The 24,048-nt window shown below is 45.7% G+C and overlaps 1 protein-coding gene across 32 annotated transcripts in view; it reads left to right on the top strand.

Moving 5' to 3' along the window:
- Positions 1-24,048, top strand: part of SIPA1L1 (signal induced proliferation associated 1 like 1) — a 352,094-nt gene that overhangs the window by 274,724 nt on the left and 53,322 nt on the right. For all 32 annotated transcript variants that reach the window (XM_059691698.1, XM_059691696.1, XM_059691712.1 and 29 more), the window contains 3 exons: positions 6,627-7,200; positions 7,817-8,091; positions 15,674-15,943. In XM_059691698.1, coding sequence (XP_059547681.1) covers positions 6,627-7,200; positions 7,817-8,091; positions 15,674-15,943 — 1,119 coding nt within the window. The remainder of the gene's footprint in view (positions 1-6,626; positions 7,201-7,816; positions 8,092-15,673; positions 15,944-24,048) is intronic.

The raw sequence follows: 24,048 nt of genomic DNA, 5'->3' as shown, positions 1-24,048 counted from the left end.
TCATCGGAGATAAGAGAATGAGGCCCTGGTCTGAGCGTTCTCTCTCTCTGGAAAGTTTACATAGGAAAAACTGACTCACTCAAACTAATCACAGAGCCAGTTGCCCTTGAGTAGTAGACAGCTAGGAACTAAGAAATTAATGACTACGTCTGTGTACTAAAGCTTGTGCCATACCTGATAAAAGAGACCCCTGGTCTCTATTATTTTATTTATATTATGACAATGAGTGTAATTTTCTGATCCAGTTGATGGAGCAGAAGCAACAAATCAAGAAGATAAAGGAGCTATTTAGTGCCCAAGATGTATTGAAATATCAATATGTGATTACTGATAAGAGAGATGCAGAAAACTATTCACCTCAAAAATACAAATTCAATAAGCATTGCAGATTAGGGTCACTTGATTTGGGAAAAACCAAATATACTTCATTCACCCTGAGGGGCCTCAGTTTGCAAAAACAGTGAAAAAAATTTTTTCACCATTTATTTAACAACTAGGGAATTAATGGATCTAGACATTAATTATGAAAGGCTGCTGCAAATATCACCAAAAGAGATAAATATGTGTCGCATAAGGGGAGAACACAACCCCATGAATGAATTAGTGCTACCCCCCCTTCCCCCCCCCCCCCCAAATTGAATCTGAATCCAACCAAACCTCTAGAGAAGCCAACTACAGGAAATACAAAAGACAGAGGGTTCTTGTTTCAGCATAATCCAGACTCTGGACAACTTTTTGTGATAAACAGCCTAATTTCTATAATAAGTAAATTGCAGGGAAAACAGAAAATGAGAGAAGTGGAGGGGAATAAACAGAAAAAAAAATTTTAAGATGAAATTAATTAATTGCAATGTGTGGGCCTTATTTGGATCAATTGAGAAAAAAAGACTATTAATAAATCTTAGAATGTCTTAAACAATTGAAAATTGGAACATTGACCCACTTTTTATGAAATTAAAGAATTATTCACTTTAGAACTAGTATAGTAATGTGTTCATAATAAAAATGATCCTGAGTCTTTGAAATAAATGTTAATTTATGGTAAGTAACTATATTTAGGAAGGTAGAAATCTGTTTCTCCTCTCAGAAAGGTCTCCATATCCAGTGGTTAAAATGTAATACATGTTGAAAGGAGTGAGTGTGATGTAGCTCAGAAAGCACTTGGAATCAGACCAGATTGTTCAGCCTCTCAGATCTTAAATTTCCCTTCCTGTGCATGGAAGGGTGCTTGACATCTAGTTAAATCCCATAAGTGAAGTATCTCACGTAGGCGGGAGTGTGGTACACGCACATTAAATGCCCCTTTCCTTTTCTTCTCTTGAGTAAAAATAAACATGCAAGCTTCAGCTAGCGGGAAAAATCAAAGTGGATCAAGTGGTGGAAATGTCTTTCAGAAAGTCTATTCCAAGCCATAATTAATTAGCATTCCTATTGTCGAATGTAGCTGCACTTTCTAAGACACAGATCTGAGTATGTCGCTCTTCGTGCATGACCTAAGCCATTTAGGGAAAAGTTCAGAGTGCCTAGCCCAGCCTACAGCTCGAGTCCTGCGGATCTGGCCTCTCCTGTCCCTCAGCCTCCCCTGGCACCTCCACCAGTCCCCTGCTCACCCCCGTTTCATTCTTGAGACATGTGGAGCTACTTACAGCTCCCAGAACATACTGTACTCTGCCCCTCCTCTGCACATGTTCCTCTCTGGGCAGGAATGTCTCTCCTCGCACACACCCCTGCCCCTCCTTCATCTGATGAATTCCTGCTTTCTTTTCTCTGGAGGGCTCCCCTTACCTCCCAGGTCTAGCAACAGTGCCTTTGCGAGTGTTTCCAGTACACCCCACAACTCCCAGGGGAGCATGCAAACCACTGGATGTAGCGCCCACCAGACTTGGAGCTTCTGGAGGGCTGAGCCTACGCCATCTCATCCTTGATCCTCAACATCAGCCCGGTGCCCAGTGTATAGTGGGTGTTCAACGAGTGCTGGCTAGTGAATGCTATGGGAAATCGAAAGCCCCAGGGAGCGAATGATGGGCACACATTTGCTTTTCCACGGTCTTTCCTGTCCTTTGCCCAGCTCTGCTTTCTCTTTCTAGGAAGCTCACCAGCTGGAAATCTGATCCAGGCTCCAAGAAGGGGAAACTCCCTCTGTTTTAATGCTAAATCCCCTTCCTTTTAAATTTTGGGCTAGAAATTTACTGCTGTTCCCATGGTGTTTCAAAAGTCCAGGTATCTTATTCTCACTTTTTTCCATTGAGGCTTCTGTTCAGATGTGTCTATAACAGTCCCAACTTGAAATTGGCTCTGGGTATCAAGTAGTGCTACTTTTTCCAAGGTCTTTGATGTCAGCAAATGTTACAAGGTCCAGACCCACTATAAACAGCCTTTGGGTGGTCTCTCTGCCATGTGACTCTTATGGATGGTCCCTTTTGCAAGTACCTCAAGACTGGGAAGTTTAAAATGTTCTTTCAGGGGAAATAAGTGTGGTCTTGTCATAGAGCAGGCTTTCAGCTGTCCAGAAGCTCAGATTCCAATCCTGCTCTCCCGAACAAGCTCTGGGCAATCATTTCCCTTCTCCGGTCTGTTTCCTGGAGAAGGGAAGAATCCATACCAGCTGTTCAAACGCAGGTTCAAGGATATGACAAACGACCGAGTAAGACACAGAGCACCTTCCTGGCCCCTCGGGCGTGTTCCAGGATTTTGGAGACAGAACATATTTTGTGTAAAAGGGAACATATTCTTGAGTAGAATGTAAAACCAAGATGAAACTCAAGATTGTATTGGCAGAGTTTGAGGAACATTGAATACTCCAAGTTTTCTTTCCATCCAGTGTTCACTTTTCATAACTGTTCAGCCTCTGAACTTCTGTCTGTCTGTCCTCCAGATAACCCTCTTGAGTAGAACATCCTAGTCCTGCACAATTCTGAGTAAATAAGGCATGGCTATAATTCTAAAGAATGTATCCTAAGGAGATACAGTATTGCATACAAGGCAGATGTGGGAACACCAAGCAGAAGCCCTTTGGAATCTGCTATTTAAAAATAGCAAGAACCATTTATAATTAATACATTTTAAGTGTCTGTATACAGCAAACTGAAATTCTGGAAAGACTTCTTAAGAGGCAAAATATTCTTCCTACTTAGCTTTAGGCAGCCTTATTATCAAGAGTTCAGAATTTGTGGTACTTAACTTAATGACCTCTTAACCTTGCAGAAAAGTTAGATTTACCCAAAACAGAAACCTTTATTTGAAAAGAGCATGTTAGGGTATCATCTTCCTCATCTTCTTCAGTAAAGATTCTATTTCTAATGATGCAAAACTGACTTTAGTGTCTGTATCATTAACCTCCCTACCACAGTGAATCAGTGATAATTATAGGTTAAGGATTCAGTTCTTTTTCTCATAGAGGCTTTTAATTGTTGGTGGGTTTTCCGTCTGTTTGTCTCAAGTTCTATCAGTTAATAAATAGATCTGTAGGAAGCCAGTGAGTGCAAGGGTTAAGTGGATAGATGGTGTTCATATTCACACCCCCTCCTAAGCATTTTCCTCTCCTTATCCTATCTAATAAAAGAGAAAAATGGTAATTGGCGTACGACGATACCCTTTTCATTGGCTAATCAGGGCTATATGCAAATTAACTGCCAACTAAGATTGGCAGTTAACTGCCAACAAGATGGCGGTTAATTTGCATACGTAGGCACAATGCAGGGAGGCGAAAGGGAAAGCAGGAAGAAGCCCCCTGCCACTGACAGTGATTGGAAACCCAGGGGGGAGCTAAGAGCTGGGGGGCAGGGCAAAGGCGGCCCTGGGGCCGCCTTTGCCCTGCCCCCCAGCCATGATCGGAGAATCAGGTGCCTTTGCCGCCCTGGCCAGTGATAGCAGGAAGTAGGGGTGGAGCCAGCGATGGGAGCTGGGCACGGTCGAAGCTGGCAGTCCCGGGAGCTAGGGGTCCCTTGCCTGGGCCTAAAGCGGAGCCGACGATTGCGGTGCCGCTGCAGCTGCGGGTCCCCGCTGCCCGGGCCGGACGCCTAGGCCAGAGGTGTTAGGCCTGGGCAGGGGCGGAGCCTGCAACCACGGGGAGCTGGGGGTCCCCTGCCCAGGCCTGACACCTCTGCCGGAGGCCTCAGGCCTGGTCAAGGGGCCGATCCGGTGATTGGTGATCGGAGGGTGATGAGGGTCAACTCCTCTGGCCGAGGCATCAGGCCTGGGCGGGGGGTGGAGCCGGGGATTGGGGGGATATGATGGTCCCCTTGCCCAGGCCTGAAGCCTGGGTCAGAGGCGTCAGGCTTGGGCGGGGGGTGGAGCAAGCGATCAGAGGGAGATGGGGGTCCCCTGCCCAGGCATGATTCCTGGGCCAGAGGCCTCAGGCCTGGGCGGGGGCCAGAGCCAGTGATCATGGGGAGATGGGGGTCCCCTGTCCAAGCCTGACACCTCTGGCGGAGGCGTCAGGCCTGGGCAAGGGGCCGATCCTGTGATTGGAGGGTGATGGGGTCAACGCCTGAGGGCTCCCAGTATGTGAGAGGGGGCAGGCTGGGCTGAGGGACACTCCCCCCCCACCCCACACACACACACCCAGTGCACGAATTTCGTGCACCGGGCCCCTAGTTTAAAATAAAATCACAGTTGCTTCTTGAGAAAAAAATAATGATTTGAAGTGAAATTAGCCAGAAAAGAAATTGCCAATTTAAAAATGAAATATGTTAAATATTTCTGGATCCTCACAGGATTCCTCTTAGAAAAGCCAGCAAATCTGGATTTTAGCATCTTTTGCTTGACTTAAAAAATATATAGCGTGATCAAATTTAAATTATACAGCTGTCAGTATTCAAGCCAGAGAGTTCACAGTAGACAAGAAAAATTGCCTCTCTAATACTTGCATAATTAGACTGTACTACATATGGATGTTTCTTCAAATTCTCTTCTCCAGTTAGAAAATGGAGTGTTGCTTGCTACTTTCTTTGTCATGAAGTGAACTAGATAGTCTTTAAAAAATAATAATAAATTTCTGAAAAGCAACAAACAGACCATTTGGTGGCATTTTCTGACAGGATAGATATATTGTGTCCTGAAGTTGCTGTTTTCAACTTATCCTATTTTGACAAGAAGCAATCTTTTTTTGAAAAGCAAAGCCATGCTCTGGCTGGTGCATTCAGTGGTTAGAGCATCAGCCCATGCACCAAAGGGTCCCAGGTTCGATTCCTGGTCAAGGGAGTGTACCTGGGTTGCAGGTTCAATCTCCAGCCTTGCATGGGCGTGTGCGGGAGGCAATAGATGTGTCTCTTTCACATCAATGTTTCTCTGTCTCTTTCTCTTTTTCCCTTCCCATTCCTCCCTCCTTTCTACTCTCTCCCAAAATCAGTGGAAAAAAATATTTCAGTTGAGAGTTAACAGAAATGAAATAATAAAAAAAAACAAAAGAAAAGCCAAATATGTAAGTATATATAAAAAGATAAAATAATGAAGCGGAGCTCTTCAATGTAATTTGAAAGATGCATGCTCTCTAATCTTTCCATTCTGGGGGTTCAGAAGAAACAGATTTTCTATTGATTTTCTATTGCTTTACAATTGCATAATTAACTCCCTTTAAGTAGCTACTTTGAAAAGAGGCGTGTTTGCTCTGCTAGGATCATCATTTCTAGCCCTCTCAAACTTTGCTGAGGCCTTGGATGAGACCTTGGGACATGATACAAAACACACAGCCTCTTTGTTTTTATTTAATTCCTGTTGTTCTTGTTGTTTTAGGAAATGTGTTTTCCCTTTTGAAATAAAAAAATAATAGGTTATTATAGATTCTCGTTTGGTGCTTAGGCCCATTTTAGCAATGTACAGGAGAAGTGTCAAACAGGCTTTCTTTGATCAATTTTGCTTAAAGGAATGAGAAAAGGGAAACATTTTCCTCACAAACAAATTGTCAAACACCAAAAGTAGAGAATGTGGACCAAAGAATAGCTCAGTTTAAAAATAAGACTTTAAAGCATTGTTGCTATTATAACTGTAAAGATCAAAATCTTTTTAATACCTTACTCAAATGTCAATTTTCATTTTTAAATAATGCTTTTGATTTGGTGGCATAATGCCTGACGCATAGGCCAACAAGTAATGTTTGTTTAGTTAAAAAGAAATTTTAATACATCTCTCTACGTCATGCATCTTTTGGTATTTTCATGATTAGCTATTCGCTTAGGAGCGTCATATCTAAAATGGAAACCGCACTAATGTTCTTACAGAATCTGTACTTGTTCTGAATGGTCATGTGATTATACTAACTCCTCTGGGAAAGAATCAGCAGATATTTAAAATACTGTCTTTTATGAAGAATAGTGAGTAAATTTTTTTTTATGGAGTTATATTTGGTTTACCATTTGTTAATGAAAAGAATATTTTTACTTTAAGTTTTTGGGAGGTTTTTTAGCCTGGAAAAAAATGTGTTCTATAAATTCTAAATGTGGTTGAATGAAAGAAAAAGTGTGCTCATGGTAAGCAGAAATGTGTGTTATTTCTTGGGGAACAGTGACAGTTATTTTCCTTTCGAGGGACATCTTTGTCTTAGAGAAAATGTATTTTATTCTCATGCTTTGAGACTGCAAAGTGTTGACCAGCCTTTTTCTCTTTGATCTTTGCTTTTTTTCTCTTAGTGTGGCCGTCACCAGGTCCAGAGATGTGCCTTCCTTTGGACCTCCCATCCCCAAAGGGGTCACTTTCCCTAAGTCAAATGTGTTCAGGGACTTCCTTCTGGCCAAAGTGATAAATGCAGAAAACGCTGCTCACAAATCAGAAAAGTTCCGGGCCATGGCGACTCGGACGCGCCAGGAATACCTGAAGGATCTGGCTGAAAAGAATGTCACCAATACCTCTATTGACCCCTCTGGCAAATTCCCGTTCATCTCTCTGGCCTCCAAGAAGAAGGAAAAGTCTAAGCCGTACCCAGGAGCTGAGCTGAGCAGCATGGGGGCCATTGTGTGGGCCATCCGCGCTAAGGACTACACCAACGCTATGGAAATAGACTGCCTTCTCGGGGTCTCCAATGAGTTCATCGTCCTCATCGAACAGGAAACAAAGAGCGTGGTTTTCAACTGCTCCTGCAGAGACGTGATAGGGTGGACTTCAACTGACACCAGCCTCAAAATCTTCTACGAGCGAGGAGAATGTGTCTCGGTGGAGAGTTTCACTAACAATGAGGATATCAAGGAGATTGTCAGAAGGTTGCAGGTGAGTCTTTCCTCCCATAACCCACGTGCAGTTTCCCTTTGACAAAACTTCCAGGACGGACCAGAGCCAAGTCACTGAGGCTCATGCTTTTATCAGCTCCTCTGCAAACCCCCCTTGACAATGTGAAGCCACACCAAGTTTACCTGACAGTCATTCTCCATCATTTTTCAGAAAGAAAAGTAGTAGGACAGGGGAAGACACACTTACTGTGTGTGTTGGAAACCATGGTGTGGTCCCACCGCCTTGGTGACCAATGATGTAGCCCAGCCAATCTGCGTTCATTGTTGAAAGAATTGTTTGATTGGATATCTGCTGCCTTGAATGTTTTTAAGGACAGAATAAGTAGCAGAATATGGTTTCTCTTGGCTGCCAGCTCCCTGTGGGTCTCTGTTAGAGGTTTCCTTGTCACTTCGGTGAAGCTATTGAGTTCTTTGGATGCAACAAATATGTTCCTTTTGGCCTAATGAATGGAGACCCGTGAAGGGGAAACAACCAGACTGCTCTTCAGCTGGCAGCAGAGTATTCAGAAGTGACCCTGTTTGCAATGTACTGCCAGTTCCTGTCCACGCTTAATCCCGTTTCATTAAACCAGGCTGTCTTTTATTTCCTTGTCTAGTTTGTGTCAAAAGGCTGTGAGTCCGTGGAGATGACTCTGCGAAGGAATGGGCTAGGGCAGCTTGGCTTCCATGTCAACTATGAGGGCATCGTGGCGGACGTGGAGCCCTACGGCTACGCCTGGCAGGCAGGGCTGAGGCAGGGCAGCCGGCTGGTGGAGATCTGCAAGGTGGCGGTGGCCACTCTGAGCCACGAGCAGATGATCGATCTCCTGAGGACGTCCGTCACGGTGAAGGTCGTCATTATCCCCCCGCACGATGACTGCACCCCACGGAGGTAGGTCTGCCTGGACAGCTGAGCCTGAGGGTCCGGGGCTGGGTCTGTGTGCCGTGTGGAAGGTCTCCTGGGTAGGGGAGTAGGGTGCTGTGGGAGCACTAGGTTACATGCGACGCTGCAAGTTCCATCCACAGCAAGTCTGATTCAGGACAGCTCCCTTTCGGCATGTGGCAGCAGCAGCTGGAAAGAATGACTCACTTGGACCGTTCCCAGGATTTACATCTCTCAATTTATGAAGTTGCTGTTCCAGATAGAGAAGTCTGGTAATAGCATCTCAAACATCTTGCACCAGTAGCTGAGAACCAGTGCACACTTCACAGTAGAAGGCGCGCAGCATCGCAAGCTGTCAGGCTTTTTCCTTTTATGTTGCGTGACACTCATTCTTAGGAATCTCTCATTTGTACCCAGTTGCCGTCCAAAACTCAAAAGTGCTGTTTCGACCCGGCTATCTCAGCCTGGAGGGCTGAACGTGACTGACCAGGCTTTTTCTTAACTGCATCCGTGTGTCAGGAATTGGCTGCAGATGAGCCGATCCTGCTGTCGGTTCTTTGGCAGTTGGTTCCAGCCTTTCCCCAAAGGGAAGCCCGGGAGCTCCCGCCCTCCCAGCTCCTGCCAAGCCAGCAGCGCTGGTGAAAATTCAATCTCTCTGTCTCTGGGGAGGTTTCTTGATGGAACAAATTTAATCAACTGTTACTTTTCTCCTTTGGGCACACACATGCTATTTTTGCTAGTTTTTTTTTTTTTTTTAATCTGTTAATTTGCTTTGAACCCATTATTTTCTAAGAGTTTCTCTTAATATACATTCTTTATCGATCTCTCCTCCACCCCAAAATATGGTCTGCACCTGCACTCTCACAGATGCATGAACATCAGGTGGTAAATTATATGAACAGTTATGATGGGTCATTGATGTCTTTAAAAATAGGCAGCAATGACAACCTAAATGTACTTCAGTTCTTCAAACCAAACATTGCAGGCCAGACTGTGGTAGTATTTCTTAATACTGCTTCCCTCCTGGATGGTCTAGAGCAGCAATCACCAACTGATGGTCCGCGGACCACTGGTGGTCCATGAGATCCAAAAGGTTGGCGACCACTGGTCTAGAGAGTATGCACCTCTGTGAAAATACGGTGAAATCCCTTTGTCTGACCGCTTTAAGAAATGCTCCATTTTGCCCGGCTGGTGTGGCTCAGTGATTGAACATTGGCCTATGAGCCAAGAGGTCACCAGTTCGATTCCTGCTCAGTGCGCATGCCTGGGTTATAGGCTCAATCCCCAGTAGGGTGCATGCAGGGGGCAGCTGATCGATGTTTCTCTCTCATCAATGTTTCTATCTCTCCATCCCTTCCCTTCCTCTCTAAAAAAAAAAAAAAATCAAAACATTTTTTAAAAAAGAAAGAAATGCTCCGTTTTGGATGATTAGATTTCTCTAGAAACCAAAATATATATCCAGACCTTTTTATTTCAGCTATTTATTTTGGGGGGAGGGGCGTAAATATTCTAAAACTGCCTTGCACACTATCCTGCCTTTGAGTGAGCCAGGTCTTCTCTGGCTTCTTCAAGCACATCAGCATTGAGGGTCAGCATTCTGCTGAACTGGGACTCGAGGCGGCTCTTGGGGTGCATCAGAAAGGCAGTGAGGGTCCTGCAAGCTCTCCAGCTGCTCTGGGCTCCTCCCTTTGGCTGTTTGTCTTCTGTCCCTTGATCTCTCCTCTAGATTGCCTACTTTATTGTCTCTGAGCAGGCAGCCATAAACTGGAGAAGATAACCTAGCTTTGTGACTTGTCCACCTTAATTACACACGGCACAGCGGTCACTGCTGGTCTGAGGACCAATCTCCTCAAAAGGAAGCCTGTAGGTCTCTCGATGCCACCTTGTTTGCTCAGAGATCTTTCCCCTTGTTTCTAGTCCCCAGTTTGTATTGGGGGCAGGAGAGGGAAACGGGTGTGTGAGGACACAGGATGGAGTGGGAACATTGCTGGCATGGGTTGTGGATAGTGACTAGAAAGATGGGTCCATGATAGGAGGTGGCTTATGTACTGTGACATACCAGGCTAGCAATGCCTTCTGTGGTGTGTTGGTAAAAACAACGTTGGCTGAGTATTTAATATGCCAGGTCCTGGAAAAGCACTTTCATATGGATTAGTGCATTTAGTCTTTATAACAACCTTGTGAGGTAAATACCATTAATTTTTTTTCTATTTAAAGGAAACAAAGACTTAGAAAGGTTAGTAACTTCTTAAGGTCATCATTAAGTTTTGCATGAGAATCCAAGCTCTTAACTGCTACTTTGTATGCTAGGGGTACAAACCTTTCCTCACACACCAGTATAAGCAGGGATTTGTTGGTGACCTGGCTTTCTGTGGGGGAAAAGAGCCTTGATTTGGAACATTTGCTGATTCCTGTGGTATAAATACTCCCACAGCGGCCAATTTCAAGCTACTAGCTTGACCCCGCTTAACACAGAGTTGGGATACAGGCTCACAGTTCACACTTGCAAACCAGGACAGGCAGCTCCCACCCACCCCTGAATGAATGAGCCGTATCTGTCCCAACACTGCTTCTCAGTCACTAGCTCATCCTCTCCTAGCCAGGGAGCTCTGGTGGTGACATGACCGAGGGCGTCAGGGTGTGGGGTGGGAGGGAGGCTGGGTGGAGGGTGCACGTACTGCGCAGCCCACGGGCCCCAGACTTACTCTGCTCCTTTCACTACAGTTTCCACCCAAAATGCCCCTGTCAGGCCCTCCGAGCAGGTGAGACGTGGTGCCGTCGATGTCTTTGCAGGACTGCAAGCCCTGCTCGCCCCACCCTCCCTTAGACCAACTTCAGAGGAGCAGTTGAAGCAGTAACACCTTGCTATGATTTTTAGCAAAATAAGATAATTCTCTTCTGTCATTTTTCTCCTTCTCCTCCGCACTTCACACTCCCACTGCTGTTTTCCCAGCGACTAATGACGCTCTTCTTTGACTAGTCACTCTCTTCTTCTCTGTCAGTTGTTACTGCAGCTCCAGCAAGAGGCAGAACAGGCCTCCCCTCCAGGCATGATGCCCCGACTCCACCCCCTTCTCCGGGTCACTGGGTGCCCGGGGTGGCGGGGTGATTGTACATAATTACAAACATCCATGTATGTTCACATGGGAGAGTCATTAAGGAAAAGAAGGGGTAGGGAAAGTAAAGCAAACTGTCTGAGCCCCTCCTGTGTACCGGGCTTTTTCAAGAATCTTCCCACCAGCCCTACCTCCATTAAAACAACGAGGAGAACAAGGTTTGGAAAGGTTCCGAGCCTGCCCTAGAGCCGGCCCACCGGCTGATGCCCGAGCAGGTTTGGTGCCTCCCTGTGGGCTTCCCTGGAAGGCAGCGCCCTGAGCAAGCTGCACTGCAGGGGGGCCCTCACCCGTCCACCAGCTCGTGACCAGTGTTGATCTGTCTTCACCTCCGAATCTGTCACCTCTGAATCTTCAACAGCATTCTCTTGGCAAGATGGAAAATGCCCAGAGAGCAGCTTAAACTGATGTTCTGGTGGTGACGCCTGGGCATGGGGAGCCCTTACGCTGTGGGGAGCCAGTCACCTGCAGTTTTTAAAGAAAGCAATTAAGAGAAAGAGAGAAAAACCAACAAGTTACATAAAGGGACCAAATTACCTTATAAATACAAATGGGTCACAAAGTTTTTAAAAATGCAGAAGATAGAAGGGCAGCTGTTAGAGATGCTCTGGTTCACATCTCTGTTTTCAGATGAGGTAAAGTGTTTTTCCTAAGCCAAAGTTGCACACTCAGGGACCTCGCTGCCCTCAAGACACCTAACTTTCCTGACTCAGGAGTCCAGTCTTACGATGATTTGTTCAATCTTCTGCTGAACTGTGTTTCTATCTGCATTTCTTAGTGTCTTACAGGAAAAGGAGAGAATAATGGGTAACAAGAAATGGAAGGAAACAAATAAACTGGAAAAGCAAATAAGGAGATAGAGTGGTGTTTCAGTTGACCTAGGGTTTCAGCACGTCACTGTGCGTCACATTTAGCACTGAATTTGTAATTTCTGTTGACCACAGGTCTTTAAAACGTGCCCAGTTTTCCATTTTGTCATCAGCTCTGCCCGGAGATGCGATGGACACTGTAAGGTGAAGAAATTTGGGGATTTGGAGTAGAGGTGTCCTTTCGTTAGTGACTGACCTAAGACTACCCAAAAGTAGATTAATTCTGTGAGTTCCAGTCCTGGTTCTGCCAGTTCTGGCTTTGTGGTCGTGGGCGAATTAGTCTCCCCAGGCCTTCGCTCTCTCATCTGATGACTGCGTAATGATGTACGCACTGCGGAGAGTTGTGGGGCTTGTGAGTGCCGTCTGTTGTGAGCTCCGAGTGGTAGAGTTGTTCATCACCAGATTTCACTTGGGATGATATAATTGCAAGTCCTTTTAGAACGTCCATGCGTGTCGTTAGAAGCCAGCTGTCACCTTTGTTCTTCAGTACTGCTCACCTCTGGATTCACCTCTGTATCGTTCTGGTATTTTACAGAGGGCAATGAGTGATGGGAAGCAAGTGGGTAGTTGCCTTGGGAGGCAGTCGAAATGGCAGAATGGCTGGGTGTAGCTCCTGGAAGCTTTGTCTTCCATTCTCTATGAATGAATCCCTACTCCCTGCTTAGGCCTTGTCAGACCACATCCCGTAATTGTGGGGTATGCAGGTTTCTAGCTGTCTGTTAAGAGTGATGGAAATGAAGACGATAGAGAAGAGAAAATCTTTGGCTAATGGGTTCTTTTAACCAGATTTAGTATTAAATGTTATGCAGCTTCAAAGACTGTTTCAAAGAGTGTTTGAGCTAGAAGAAAGTTTAGGGACTATTAATTTCAAAACTTCATTTTACAAAGAAACTAAGGCCCCCAAAATGAAAGCAACTTGTCTCTTTTTATTGCTGTTTCTGTGTCATTATTTATTAATCTCTACTTGATGCAGTGTGGACTTGAAGCAGCTAATGAAGGTACATGTAGAATATAGAGTATCACCAAGTTAAAACTCAGTGAGGGCATCTCTGTGTGCATGGAGGGCACAGAGGGGGGGCGGGGGATAAAGGAAAAGTGTGGCCTAGGAGGAAATTTTTGAAAAATTAGTGTCCACAATACATGATACGAGAGTTCTGTACATGTGGCGGTTCCTAGCAGCCAACAGAAAGAACAGAGGTGATAGATCCATGGAGTTTGCATGTTAAAATGGACCACTGCTGAGGAGAAGCTAAGCTGGTTCTGATGGGGAAATGGAAAGACATTTTCCATGGGTTACCATAAATGTTATTAATATTCTTTTGGTAAGCTACATTATTGCATTATATTTGCAGACTCAGAGCACTAGATACTACATCAGATGCCATATTTAGCATAGATGCCTCTATGAACAGCCAAAAAAAAAAAAGTTACAATGGAATATTTATGTCAGAAATCTCAGCCTTAAAGCTAGAGTTTATATCAAAGCCTAAGGTGATATTTCCTCATCAGAGAAAAGGGTTTATTGCATAAGTTATTAACTGCTAAAGGTAATGTCAGATGTTCTCTAAAGCAATGTTTTACAAACTGCAGATCATAACTCTCAAGTAGATCATGAATCGATTTAAGAGGTCACACCTGATGTATTTTTTTAATGAAATGAAATAACACAGAGTGAAGCCGATGGAGGCTGTCGGAGGAAGAGTGTGTATGAGTGTGTATTGGTGTATATGCTGTATCACAGTGTAAAAGGTATTTCTTACTGGGATTGTGGTCCAAAAATTTGAGAGCCATTGTCATTAAGGCATAAAAGGGCTACTGTGAAGCCTTAGGCAGACGGTTGACCTAGGCTCCGGGGAGTCAGGGGGAGTGGTAAGGAAGCTCCAAGGAAAGGTGCCCATTGGAGGCTTGGGCTAAGACTGGGGAGGGCAAGAACCCAGCAAACACACATGCTCTGAAAGCAGCACTTTCAGGAGCCAAGGCTATCACGGAGATGGTGGGGGGGAACCAAAGGGGGGTGGGGGTACACTTGGGGGCATGTGTGAGATACATGGACAAGATCGTGAAAGGAAGTCACCTTCCATTGTGCTTATTCTTACACCAACATGAGCCCTTCCCCAAATCAAGGCCAGGCCTTCAGCTGGGTGCCCTTCGGACCTGCTCTATCCCACACAGGAGCCACGAATCACCTGCCACAGAGCCCTTGGAACGTGGTTAGTCCCAAGTGAGATGTGCTGTGAATGTAAAAGACACCAAATTTAGAAGAATGTAAAAGCCTCATTAATAGTTTTTAATATGGGTTTATTGATTATATGTTGAAATTGTAGCATTTTGGACATATGGGTTAAATTAAATTAATTTTACTTATTTTATTTCCTTTTTTTAATGTACTAAACATTTTTAAATTACTTAAGTGGCTTGTACTTGTGGCTCGCATTTTATTTCTCTGGGACAGCATTGGCTTGGACTCTCCATAGGTTACCTCTGAAGTGCCTCTCATGATCACCCTAACCCCCTCTCTAGATCCACCCACCTGCTTCTCAGTCTTTGACATTCCTGTAAGAAAGAAAGTAAATTTTTTCACTTAATGATGAAATTCAGATGCACAGTTTGAGTTAGTGCTTTGGTAGGAATAGGCTTTTTTCAGTTAATGTTTGATTCTTCCTGGTTTGGAGTAAAGGGAATGGAAAGTGGGTTCCACATTTTCTAAGATGTGGGAGTTGGGATGGTGGCACAAAAATGGGCTAAAGCCGTGGTTGGCAAACTGCGGCTCGCAAGCCACATGTGGCTCTTTGGCCCCTTGAGTGTGGCTCTTCCACAAAATGCCACGTGCAGCTCGCACATACAGTGTGAAACTTTGTGGCCAATGCACAGAAGTCGGTATTTTGTGGAAGAGCCACACTCAAGGGGCCAAAGAGCCGCATGTGGCTCACGAGCCGCAGTTTGCCGACCACTGGGCTAAAGCAACAGAAGACATTTGTGCCTGCCATTAATTTCCCTACTGGGGGACAGCCCTGCTATAGGAAATAGACTTCTGGGGAAAAAAGAAAGCCTGATTTGAAATTATGCTTCGTTCCCTGGTAATCTGATAATTGCAGAATTTCTATAATTGCCTTTTTCTTTCTTTTTCTGAGCTAAATTCGACTCTCAATTTGGATTTCAAGATTTCTCCCCACTTAATTTTTTTACTATCAGGATCCTAACATTCAAAACTACATCCCAGTAGAAACCTGATGTAAAGTGCCGTGAGGAGTGTGTGAAGCTGACTGCTTGCTTCCCCCATCTTAGGGCTTATCCCCCTGCCAGTCACGCTGCCGGTCACGCTGCCTTCCCTCCCCAGGTCTCAGTACAGACCCTGCTCCCCACCCCCACGAGGGTGACCTTGGCGCTCTGATTTTCCAGGACTCCACACCTCAGACTCACGAGTGGGGGTTGGGCAAAGGAGAAGTGTAAGACTTCTGCGGTTCTGGTTTTTGGAAGGAAACTAATTATAGGGCCCAGTGATTAATGAAGTGTTTGATCCATTTTACCTGTTAATGAGAATCAGTGTGGTTGCACCAACGAGGAAAAATAATATTAGTTTTTCTTCTCTCTGTGCCCTCCGTGCTGTAGAAGTTGCTCAGAAACCTACCACATGCCAGTGATGGAGTACAAAATGAATGAGGGGGTTTCATACGAGTTCAAGTTTCCCTTCCGAAACAACAACAAGTGGCAGAGGAACGCCAGCAAGGGGCCTCACGGGCCTCAGGTGCCTGCCCAGGTGCAGAGCCCCATGACCTCGAGGCTGAATGCGGGGAAAGGAGACGGGAAGATGCCTCCTCCCGAGAGAGCCGCCAACATTCCACGCAGCATCTCCAGTGACGGGCGCCCCCTGGAGCGGCGGTGAGTGTGTCTTCGCAGGCTGGCTCCCGATCTCTGCCCCTGATTGAAATAGCACCAGACCCATAAGCACTAGCTTTTAGGTCTTCCCATATTTTACTAGAAATCAAGAATCAAAACTGAGATGCATGCACCAGCAGCTTTCAAAGCGTGGTGGTAGCATTCCAAAGCCGTGGGGTAAACGAGGATCTATTCCCCACATAGCACTCGGCTGGCTCAGTGTAATGTGTTTGTGCTCTGCTCTTCCATTTCCCTGTGGGGTCAACAGAAGTCATTCTTGTACACCTAGTAGCCATGTGGCTTCGAACTCGGCAGACGCTTTGAGATGACGTTGACTGTGACATCATCTCGGACAGTCTTTGGGGATAAGTGATTCAGTAGCAACAGAATGAAGGTTTTTGGTTGAGTATCTGTCACTGTGCATATCCATCTGAATTGTCACAGTAAAGAAGAGCCGGTGAGAAACAAAAACAGCCAGTACAGCACAAACATATTTCCCACTGCTCTGTAAGTTGGGGGGGTAGGGGGTGGGGGGAGAACAGTGGATGTGTTAAAACTCAGTCCTGAGTAAAATAAGCAAAAAGAAGAGGGGTCGAGGGACCCCAGAAAGTGAGAATCCAAGGTTTGTTGTTAAACAGCTCACTGTAGATTCCCTCACAAATCATAACCAGTTGGCTCTTAACAAGGCCCCAGCACTTTTGTCTGGAATTCATTGTAAAATGCAGTGCTTTGAAATAGAATCTAGGCCAAAAATTAAACTGGATTAAGTACTTTTAAAATGTAAATAAAAATTGGCTATAAAGTTGTAAGTTGCACTATAAAATTTGTTAGTCCTACTTATCTGAGCTCCGGAAAAGGGCAGTTTCATTCAGTTACCTGCTCATCTGCTAGAAGCAGCCAACTTCTTTCTGTCCACCCACTGCCCTTTCCCCATCACTTCTGCTTGTCTTGAGCTCATCTCAGAGATCAGCTAGGGAGGGATCAGAAACCCTCAGTGGGAGAAGGCTGTGCTCCTGGCGCTGCGCCGGGCAGAAGGAAGGGCCCTGGGGGAGCCAACACGGTCCCTGGCTCATCTGAGCAGCAGGAACCAGGTTCCACAAGAGCAGGGTGGCCAGGAAAGGGGTCCTAGTGATGCTGAGCCGTCATTGCTTCAAATTCAGAACAGAAAGCTGAAAGTTTCAAAAATCACACTATGATGTCTTTTAACTTAGTCTGTCTTTTGAGCTTTAGCATAAAACATTGTCCCTTCGCTACTTCAGAAATACTAGAACACTATCTACACTAATAAAAGAGAAAAATGGTAATTGGCGTACGACGATACACTTTTCATTGGCTAATCAGGGCTATATGCAAATTAACTGCCAACTAAGATTGGCAGTTAACTGCCAACAAGATGGCGGTTAATTTGCATACGTAGGCACAATGCAAGGAGGCGAAAGGGAAAGCAGGAAGAAGCCCCTTGCCACTGACAGTGATCAGAAACCCAGGGGAGAGCTAAGAGCTGGGGGGCAGGGCAAAGGCGGCCCGGGGGCCGCCTTTGCCCTGCCCCCCAGCCATGATCGGAGAATCAGGTGCCTTTGCCGCCCTGGCCAGTGATAGCAGGAAGTAGGGGTGGAGCCAGCGATGGGAGCTGGGCACGGTCCAAGCTGGCAGTCCCAGGAGCTAGGGGCCCCTTGCCTGGGCCTAAAGCGAAGCCCACGATCGCGGGGCCGCTGCAGCTGTGGGTCCCCACTGCCTGGGCCGGACGCCTCAGCCAGAGGCTTCCTGCAGGGGCAGGGGCGGAGCCCGTGCGATCGCGGCACCCCCCGCTGCCCGGGCTGGACGCCTAGGCCAGAGGCGTCAGGCCTGGGCAAGGGGCCGATCCTGCGATTGGAGGGTGATGGGGATCAACGCCTGAGGGCTTCCCAGTATGTGAGAGGGGGCAGGCTGGGCTGAGGGACACTCCCCCCCGCCCCCGCCCCCCCCACACACCCAGTGCACGAATTTCGTGCACCAGGCCCCTAGTATATAAATAATTTAGTAAAAATCAGACAAACAAATTAGTTGTCTTTTCAGAATTCCTCATTTAATCCTGGAGATTTATTTACAGAGCCTTGTTATTTATCTCAAAAGAGTCCTCTCCCAGAGTGGCTGCATTCCCATCTGGACTCCTCACTTTTCATTATTTTTGAGGAGGAAAAACATCCAGGAGATCTCTGAATAAATTCTTTGTTCTGCACATTCCGCAGTTGGCTCTCTAGGAGGTGTGTGTGCACTGGAATCCATGATTTGGCCCGAATTTTGAAAGATGAACCTAGGAAACCATTGTTTAGGGAAGGATGCTATTTTCTTTCTCTCCAGAACAATCATCGGACTTTTACACGTGAAATTGTTTTTTTTTGTGTGTATTATTTTCTTTACACAAGATTCCATGTAATACAATAGCAGAACATATTTCAATTCCACGTTGAGTTTAATTTCTGCCACAGACACTAAGGATTGTTGCTGAACATACTGACTTCCAAAAGTGGAAATATTTTTTGTAGCTACTGATCGTCCTGTGATAGAGCAGCTTATATGCTGGACGATGCCTCACTTCCATGATTTTCCAGAGGGAGCCCTTTGAGTTCTGGAGGTTATGTCTTCGTGCACTTGTGTCTGCCTTTCACCTTCACGCCACCCAGAGGAAAGCAGTCTCAGGGTGCTCACCATGAAAGGCTGTGACTCTGATGTACGGATGACGTGGCAGAAGTGAGGCTGCCAGTGGTTTGGGAGGAGGGGGGGAATTTAACCTCCACTTCATCCCTCTCAGGCTTCTTAGTTTCAGGTAGTCTTTAGACTTGACTCAGATTAAAGGTCTTATGATGGAGGATTGGGTGACTTGGAAAATTCCAGCCCTACATTTCCAGGATATCCAGGTTATTTGGCTCTTCTTTACTGTGAAGTATGTGACAATTCAGATGGATATCCTTTTGTAAAAATTAAAGAGTTCGATTTCCTATCCCATCATTCCTAGTTTTTATTAATACAATACTTTTTTTTAAGTTTTAACTTCAAGTCATAAATAGAAGGTAATAGTTGAGGTACTCTTTTGCTGCTATTTCAGGAATATCCCCAGCATAGAATAGACTTGGGACATTCATCAGGAATACTTCCTGAGTCCTTCGTGAATCAACAGATTCATAAAGTCTACCTGGGACTATAATTTCTTCCATACAATATACTACAATATCGCTGAAATTTTTACGCATTTCTTATGTAGGCTTGCTGAGAGATGGAAGGGGCTGGTTGGGCACTCATCCACTTGACTCTGCCCCTCATCCCAGCCCTGCCCTGGGCGCCGTTTCCATTTGTACCTGGGAATCTCTAAAGTGTGGCCTATTCAGGTGAATCACAGCTAGAACGAATGACAAGGTCTGCCATAAACTGGATCTTGCCTTACGATAACAGTGAGCCTAGTGTCAGGACCAAAGTTGCCTTTGCAGTTTCAGTGCCCTGATTCTCTCCCAAGTTAGGCACGTTGTGTCTGACTGTAGAAAAACCAGCTATGTGAGCTTAAGTTAGCAGCCATCTCCAGACAAACCTACTTCATTCACCATGACTGGGTTCAGCATGGTTCCTTTTACATGAAAACCTTCATTTACTGCCTGTAGAATTGGATGCAATATTCTAGACTTAAGGTCATTAGGGACAATTTTTTTAAAACAATATTTGTGGAACAAGTTATCATTTTCCTTTAATACGAAGGTCAGCCTTAGCCGGTTTGATTCATGGATACAGTGTCAGCCTGCAGACCAAAGTGTCCCGGGTTGCATTCCGGTCAGGGGCATGTACCTTGGTTGCAGACTCCTCCCTGGACTGGGCCCTTGTCAGGGCTCGTGCAGGAGGCAGCCAGTTGATGTGTTTCTCTCACATCGATGTTTCTCTCTGTCTTTCCTCTCACTTTCTCCCTCCCTACAAATCAATGGAAAAATATCCTCAGATGAGGATTAACAGCAACAACAAAAAGTAAATACCAAGATCAGAATTTGTATGACATTGCAAAACGTGTTGGTGTTTGGAGTTTCTAACAATTGTTTCACTGAATTGTGTACTCTCTATACATTAAGATAAACTGATGCAATAGGAGCAGAATACTCGTTTGCCATATATATAGAATAAAGTCTAATTCTATCTGGTTTAAATATATGAGCTTTATGCTCTGCAGGTGGTCTTTTGAGTATGGAATTTTCTAGTATTTGTGGGGATAGTATTTATCAACAGAATTAATTTTTGTTCAACAAAAATAGTCACTACAATGCAATCATTCTTTTGGCCTGAAATGTATCTAGAGCGTAAAGGTAGGACTGAAATAAAAATAGCTGGCTGAAGCACATCCAACTGTGCTGTTTATACATAATATGCAGGATAAAACCCTGATCTGTGTTAATGTGCTCTGAAAAGTGCCGGGAGCCGGTCCATCCTTGCTGTTTCAAGGGACCTGGCATATATGGCATACGGTTCTTAATGTGTTTGCTCACCTTCTTGGTGCTGCGTTTTAACCAAGGTCACCTCTCCGAGAAAGGTTGAATCCCCAGGTAGGGATTTTCCCCTGAAGTTAGGGAGGGAATAAAACCCCTCAACTAAGTGCCAGGCGGGTAATTAATCCCTTTAACTACGAACAATCATGCTTAAACTACATAATCTTTTCTCCCTGGAATGGAGATAAGAAACGCCCTAACCTTTGTAATAGAGATTGATAGGATTGAATCAACTGGTATAAATACAGTTGTAACAAGACAGAAAGACTCAGAACTTAGAACAGAATCAAGAAGACAGAACCTACACGGAGCCTAGAGACAGAAGAACTTCGCTGGAGAGAGCATGCCAGAGGATCCTGGAGAGGGACTGGCCTCGGAGCCTAGAGACAGAGCCTAGCGGGAGAACATGGCAAGGGATCCTGGACTGAACCTGACTACAGAGATTGGCAGGAGAACCTGACTGGAACCTGGACACTGAACCTGACTGGAGAGCCTGGACAGAACCTGGCTGGAGAACCTAGCGAGGGAACATGGCTACAGAACCTCGCTGGAAATCCGAAGCAGAACCTCTCTGGAGATCCGGGCTAGAGATCCTGGCTAGGTTGCTGATCAACTGAACGCTGTCTCCGTGTCATTCCTTCTTCGCCGACTCCGTCCACACCTTTGGGGACCCCTGGACCTGCTGGGGTTGGATCCCGGCAGAAAAGTTCAGCCCGGCTGGTGTGGTTCAGTGGTTGAGCATCAACCTATGAACCAGAAGTCACAGTTCGATTCCCAGACAGGGCACATGCCCGGGTTTCGGGCTCGATCCCCAGTGAGGGGGGTGCAGGAGGCAGTTGATCAATGATTCTCTCTCATCATTGATGTTTCTATTTCTCTCTCCCTCTCCTTTCCTCTCTGAAATCAATAAAAATATATTTTTAAAAAAGAAAAATAGAGAAAAGTTCAGCTGTTTCAGGGGTTTTGTATAGACAACAGGCATTTTAGCATATAAAAATGTTCCTTTCTCTGTTTTTAGATGAAGTATTACCAGCATTTATATAAATACTTGGTGTTGGATCTTACTGAACTAGTGGCACTTTTGAGTTTTCCCAGCATGCCTTACTATCCCCTTTCCCCACTTCATTTAGCTCTAAGTGTGGGGGTGGGGAGTGCTTCTTCATGTACCCAGAGTTACAGAAGGCTGCACTGGCAGCCCAGCCCACCCTCCTCAGCAGACACTAGCAGCATGCAGGGCCAGAAGGGTATGCCTGTGAATATTGTTGAAACAGACTTAGAGTTCTCCTCTCAGAGAGCTGATTAGTCATGTGCTCATCCAATCTGTATTTTTAAGAAAATGCTTTCTAAATTTATTTCATACATGTTCTGTGCTAATTTTCACTGTCATTTTCTACCTTGAGACAAAGCAAGCACCTGTGAAATTCTTCCTCTTCCTTTATTTAGACTACTAGAGGCCGGTGCAGGAAATTCGCACATGGGTGTGGTCCCTAGGCCTGGCCGGGGACCGCAACGCGAGTATCTGGTGTGGTAAGGCAGGTCCCAGCTGACCTCTGGGCCCTGGGCAGCACCTGGGCCCCTGGGCCCCTGCACCTGAGTCACAGTGCCTGAGTCCCCACATGGAGATGAGCTGGACGCAGCGTGGCCTCCAGGCTGCCTAGGGGCACCACACGGAAGCGGGCAGGCAGCATGCTCTCTCCCGGCCGGCCTCGCAGACCGGCTCTTGCGCGAATCCACAGGGAGCCCGACCAGCCCCTATGGTCCCAGCAGCTGTGGCCCAGCTCTCCAGAAAGTGGCCACGTGGGGGAGGGTAATAGGGGGAGTGAGAGCGAGCTTAGTGGATACCCCACATTTCTCACTGCACCTTCGTCCCCATCACCCCCTCCCCCAGGTAGTCGCCTCCTGGTGATCAGCGCACGTCCTAGGAGCGGTTGAACTCCAGGTCAAACGACCACCTGAGGGGACAATTTGCATAGTAGGCTTTTATTATATAGGATTAGCTGAGGTTAGAAATATCAGGACTTATCCTTTCCAAATGCCATCCCCCTGGATCTTAGTTTGACTTGAATAAAGGATCCTTAAACCATGGAACTTGGCTTCCCTGGCATTGCTCAGGCCACAGCCCTCTGACACCCATGTTTGTAAAGCTGGGGGACCCTCCCGCCAACTGCTTTTGCTTGTTTTCCAGACTTCACTTTGTGTGTGTGTGTCATTTCTTTAAACCTATCTTATCACCCCCAAAATTTTGTGTGCCCTACAATTTTTCTCTCATTTTTTTAAAATCCCATGCTGTGCAATATCTTGGAATAGTTTATTTCAGTAACCTCAGCCATCATCTGTATGTGGGCAGTTCCTTAGTATATGTTTTGCCTTGATCGCTTTACTTTTTATATTCATACTAGAGGCCCGATGCACAAAATTTGTGCTAGGGGCTCAGCCCTCGCAGCCCCGCCTGCCTCAGCCAGGCCAGCCAGCCCTTGCAGCCCCGGCTTCGTCCGGAATGTTGTCCAGTCTAATTAGCATATTACACTTTTATTATTATAGATGCCTGACTACCTGTTGAACCACCTGCGCTTGAATGTCACTGTGTCCCCTACAAGACCAAGTCCAAACTGCCTTCATTTTCTCTCCTGCCCCTCCATCACCCCTACTTCTCTCGTGGCACCCACCTTGCTGAAGGACTTTGCCTTCTACCTGAGTATCCAGAGCAGGACTAGGATTCATAATTGCCTTTCCCCTCTTCGCCCCCTCCTCCCCATCTCTACACCACTTCGTTAGCAAGTCCTTAGCATCTGTTGAGTTCCTCGTTTTTAAGCCTCCTCCTTGTCATTGCTTTGGAGACTCTCATTTCACTGGGAGGTTCTTCTGGCAAGAACATCTCTCCATCCCTCCATGCTGCGTGTGTGTGGAACGGTCTAATAGAAATGGAAGTACTCCTCGGGCCATGCCTTTTCATGACCATCTCCCCCTGTGAGTTTCCTGTCTGGCCCCAGGCATGTCCATGACTCCGTTGCCATGTTTTCTCTCTCCTTCACGCCCTTACATCTGCTCTCTGTTCCGTGCCCTCTCTTGGCAGCGCCTCACTCTGAGGAGGCTCCTTTAATTTCTCCAAAACACTCCTCCCACCTCTGCTTAATTTCCCCTTTTGGGATTGTTTGTATCACTGAAAGTCGCCTTTCTTTGAAAAATGTGTTCTTCACAATAATCTTCTCCGTCCATGTTCCACCTTCAGGCAGTCTGTCTTACTCATGGTCATATCCCAAGAGCCAGCCTCCGATTCAGGCATTTTAACAGGCTCTCAATGAATTCATTAATGACTTTATGTAGTAATTAAACCAGTATGCAAAAGAACTTACTTAAAGAAGTGGGGACAGAAGTAAATCAATTCAGGAGACAATAAATCACTTTTTTTTTCTATTGTGGTAAAATATGCATAACATGAATTTTACCATTTTGACTATTTTTAAGTGTACAATTGTGTGGTGTATGCACATTCACATTGTTGTACATCCATTACCATCATCCATCTCCAGAACTGTTTCATCTTCCCAGACTGAAACTCTTTATCCATTAGCCCCTAACAACCACCATTCTATTTTCTGTCTATGAGTT

This window comes from Myotis daubentonii, chromosome 1 (assembly GCF_963259705.1).
Source record: "Myotis daubentonii chromosome 1, mMyoDau2.1, whole genome shotgun sequence".
In the NCBI taxonomy this organism is placed as follows: domain Eukaryota; kingdom Metazoa; phylum Chordata; class Mammalia; order Chiroptera; family Vespertilionidae; genus Myotis; species Myotis daubentonii.
The sequence above is the reverse complement of the archived record's forward strand: the minus strand, read 5'-3'. Positions and strand labels throughout refer to the sequence as shown.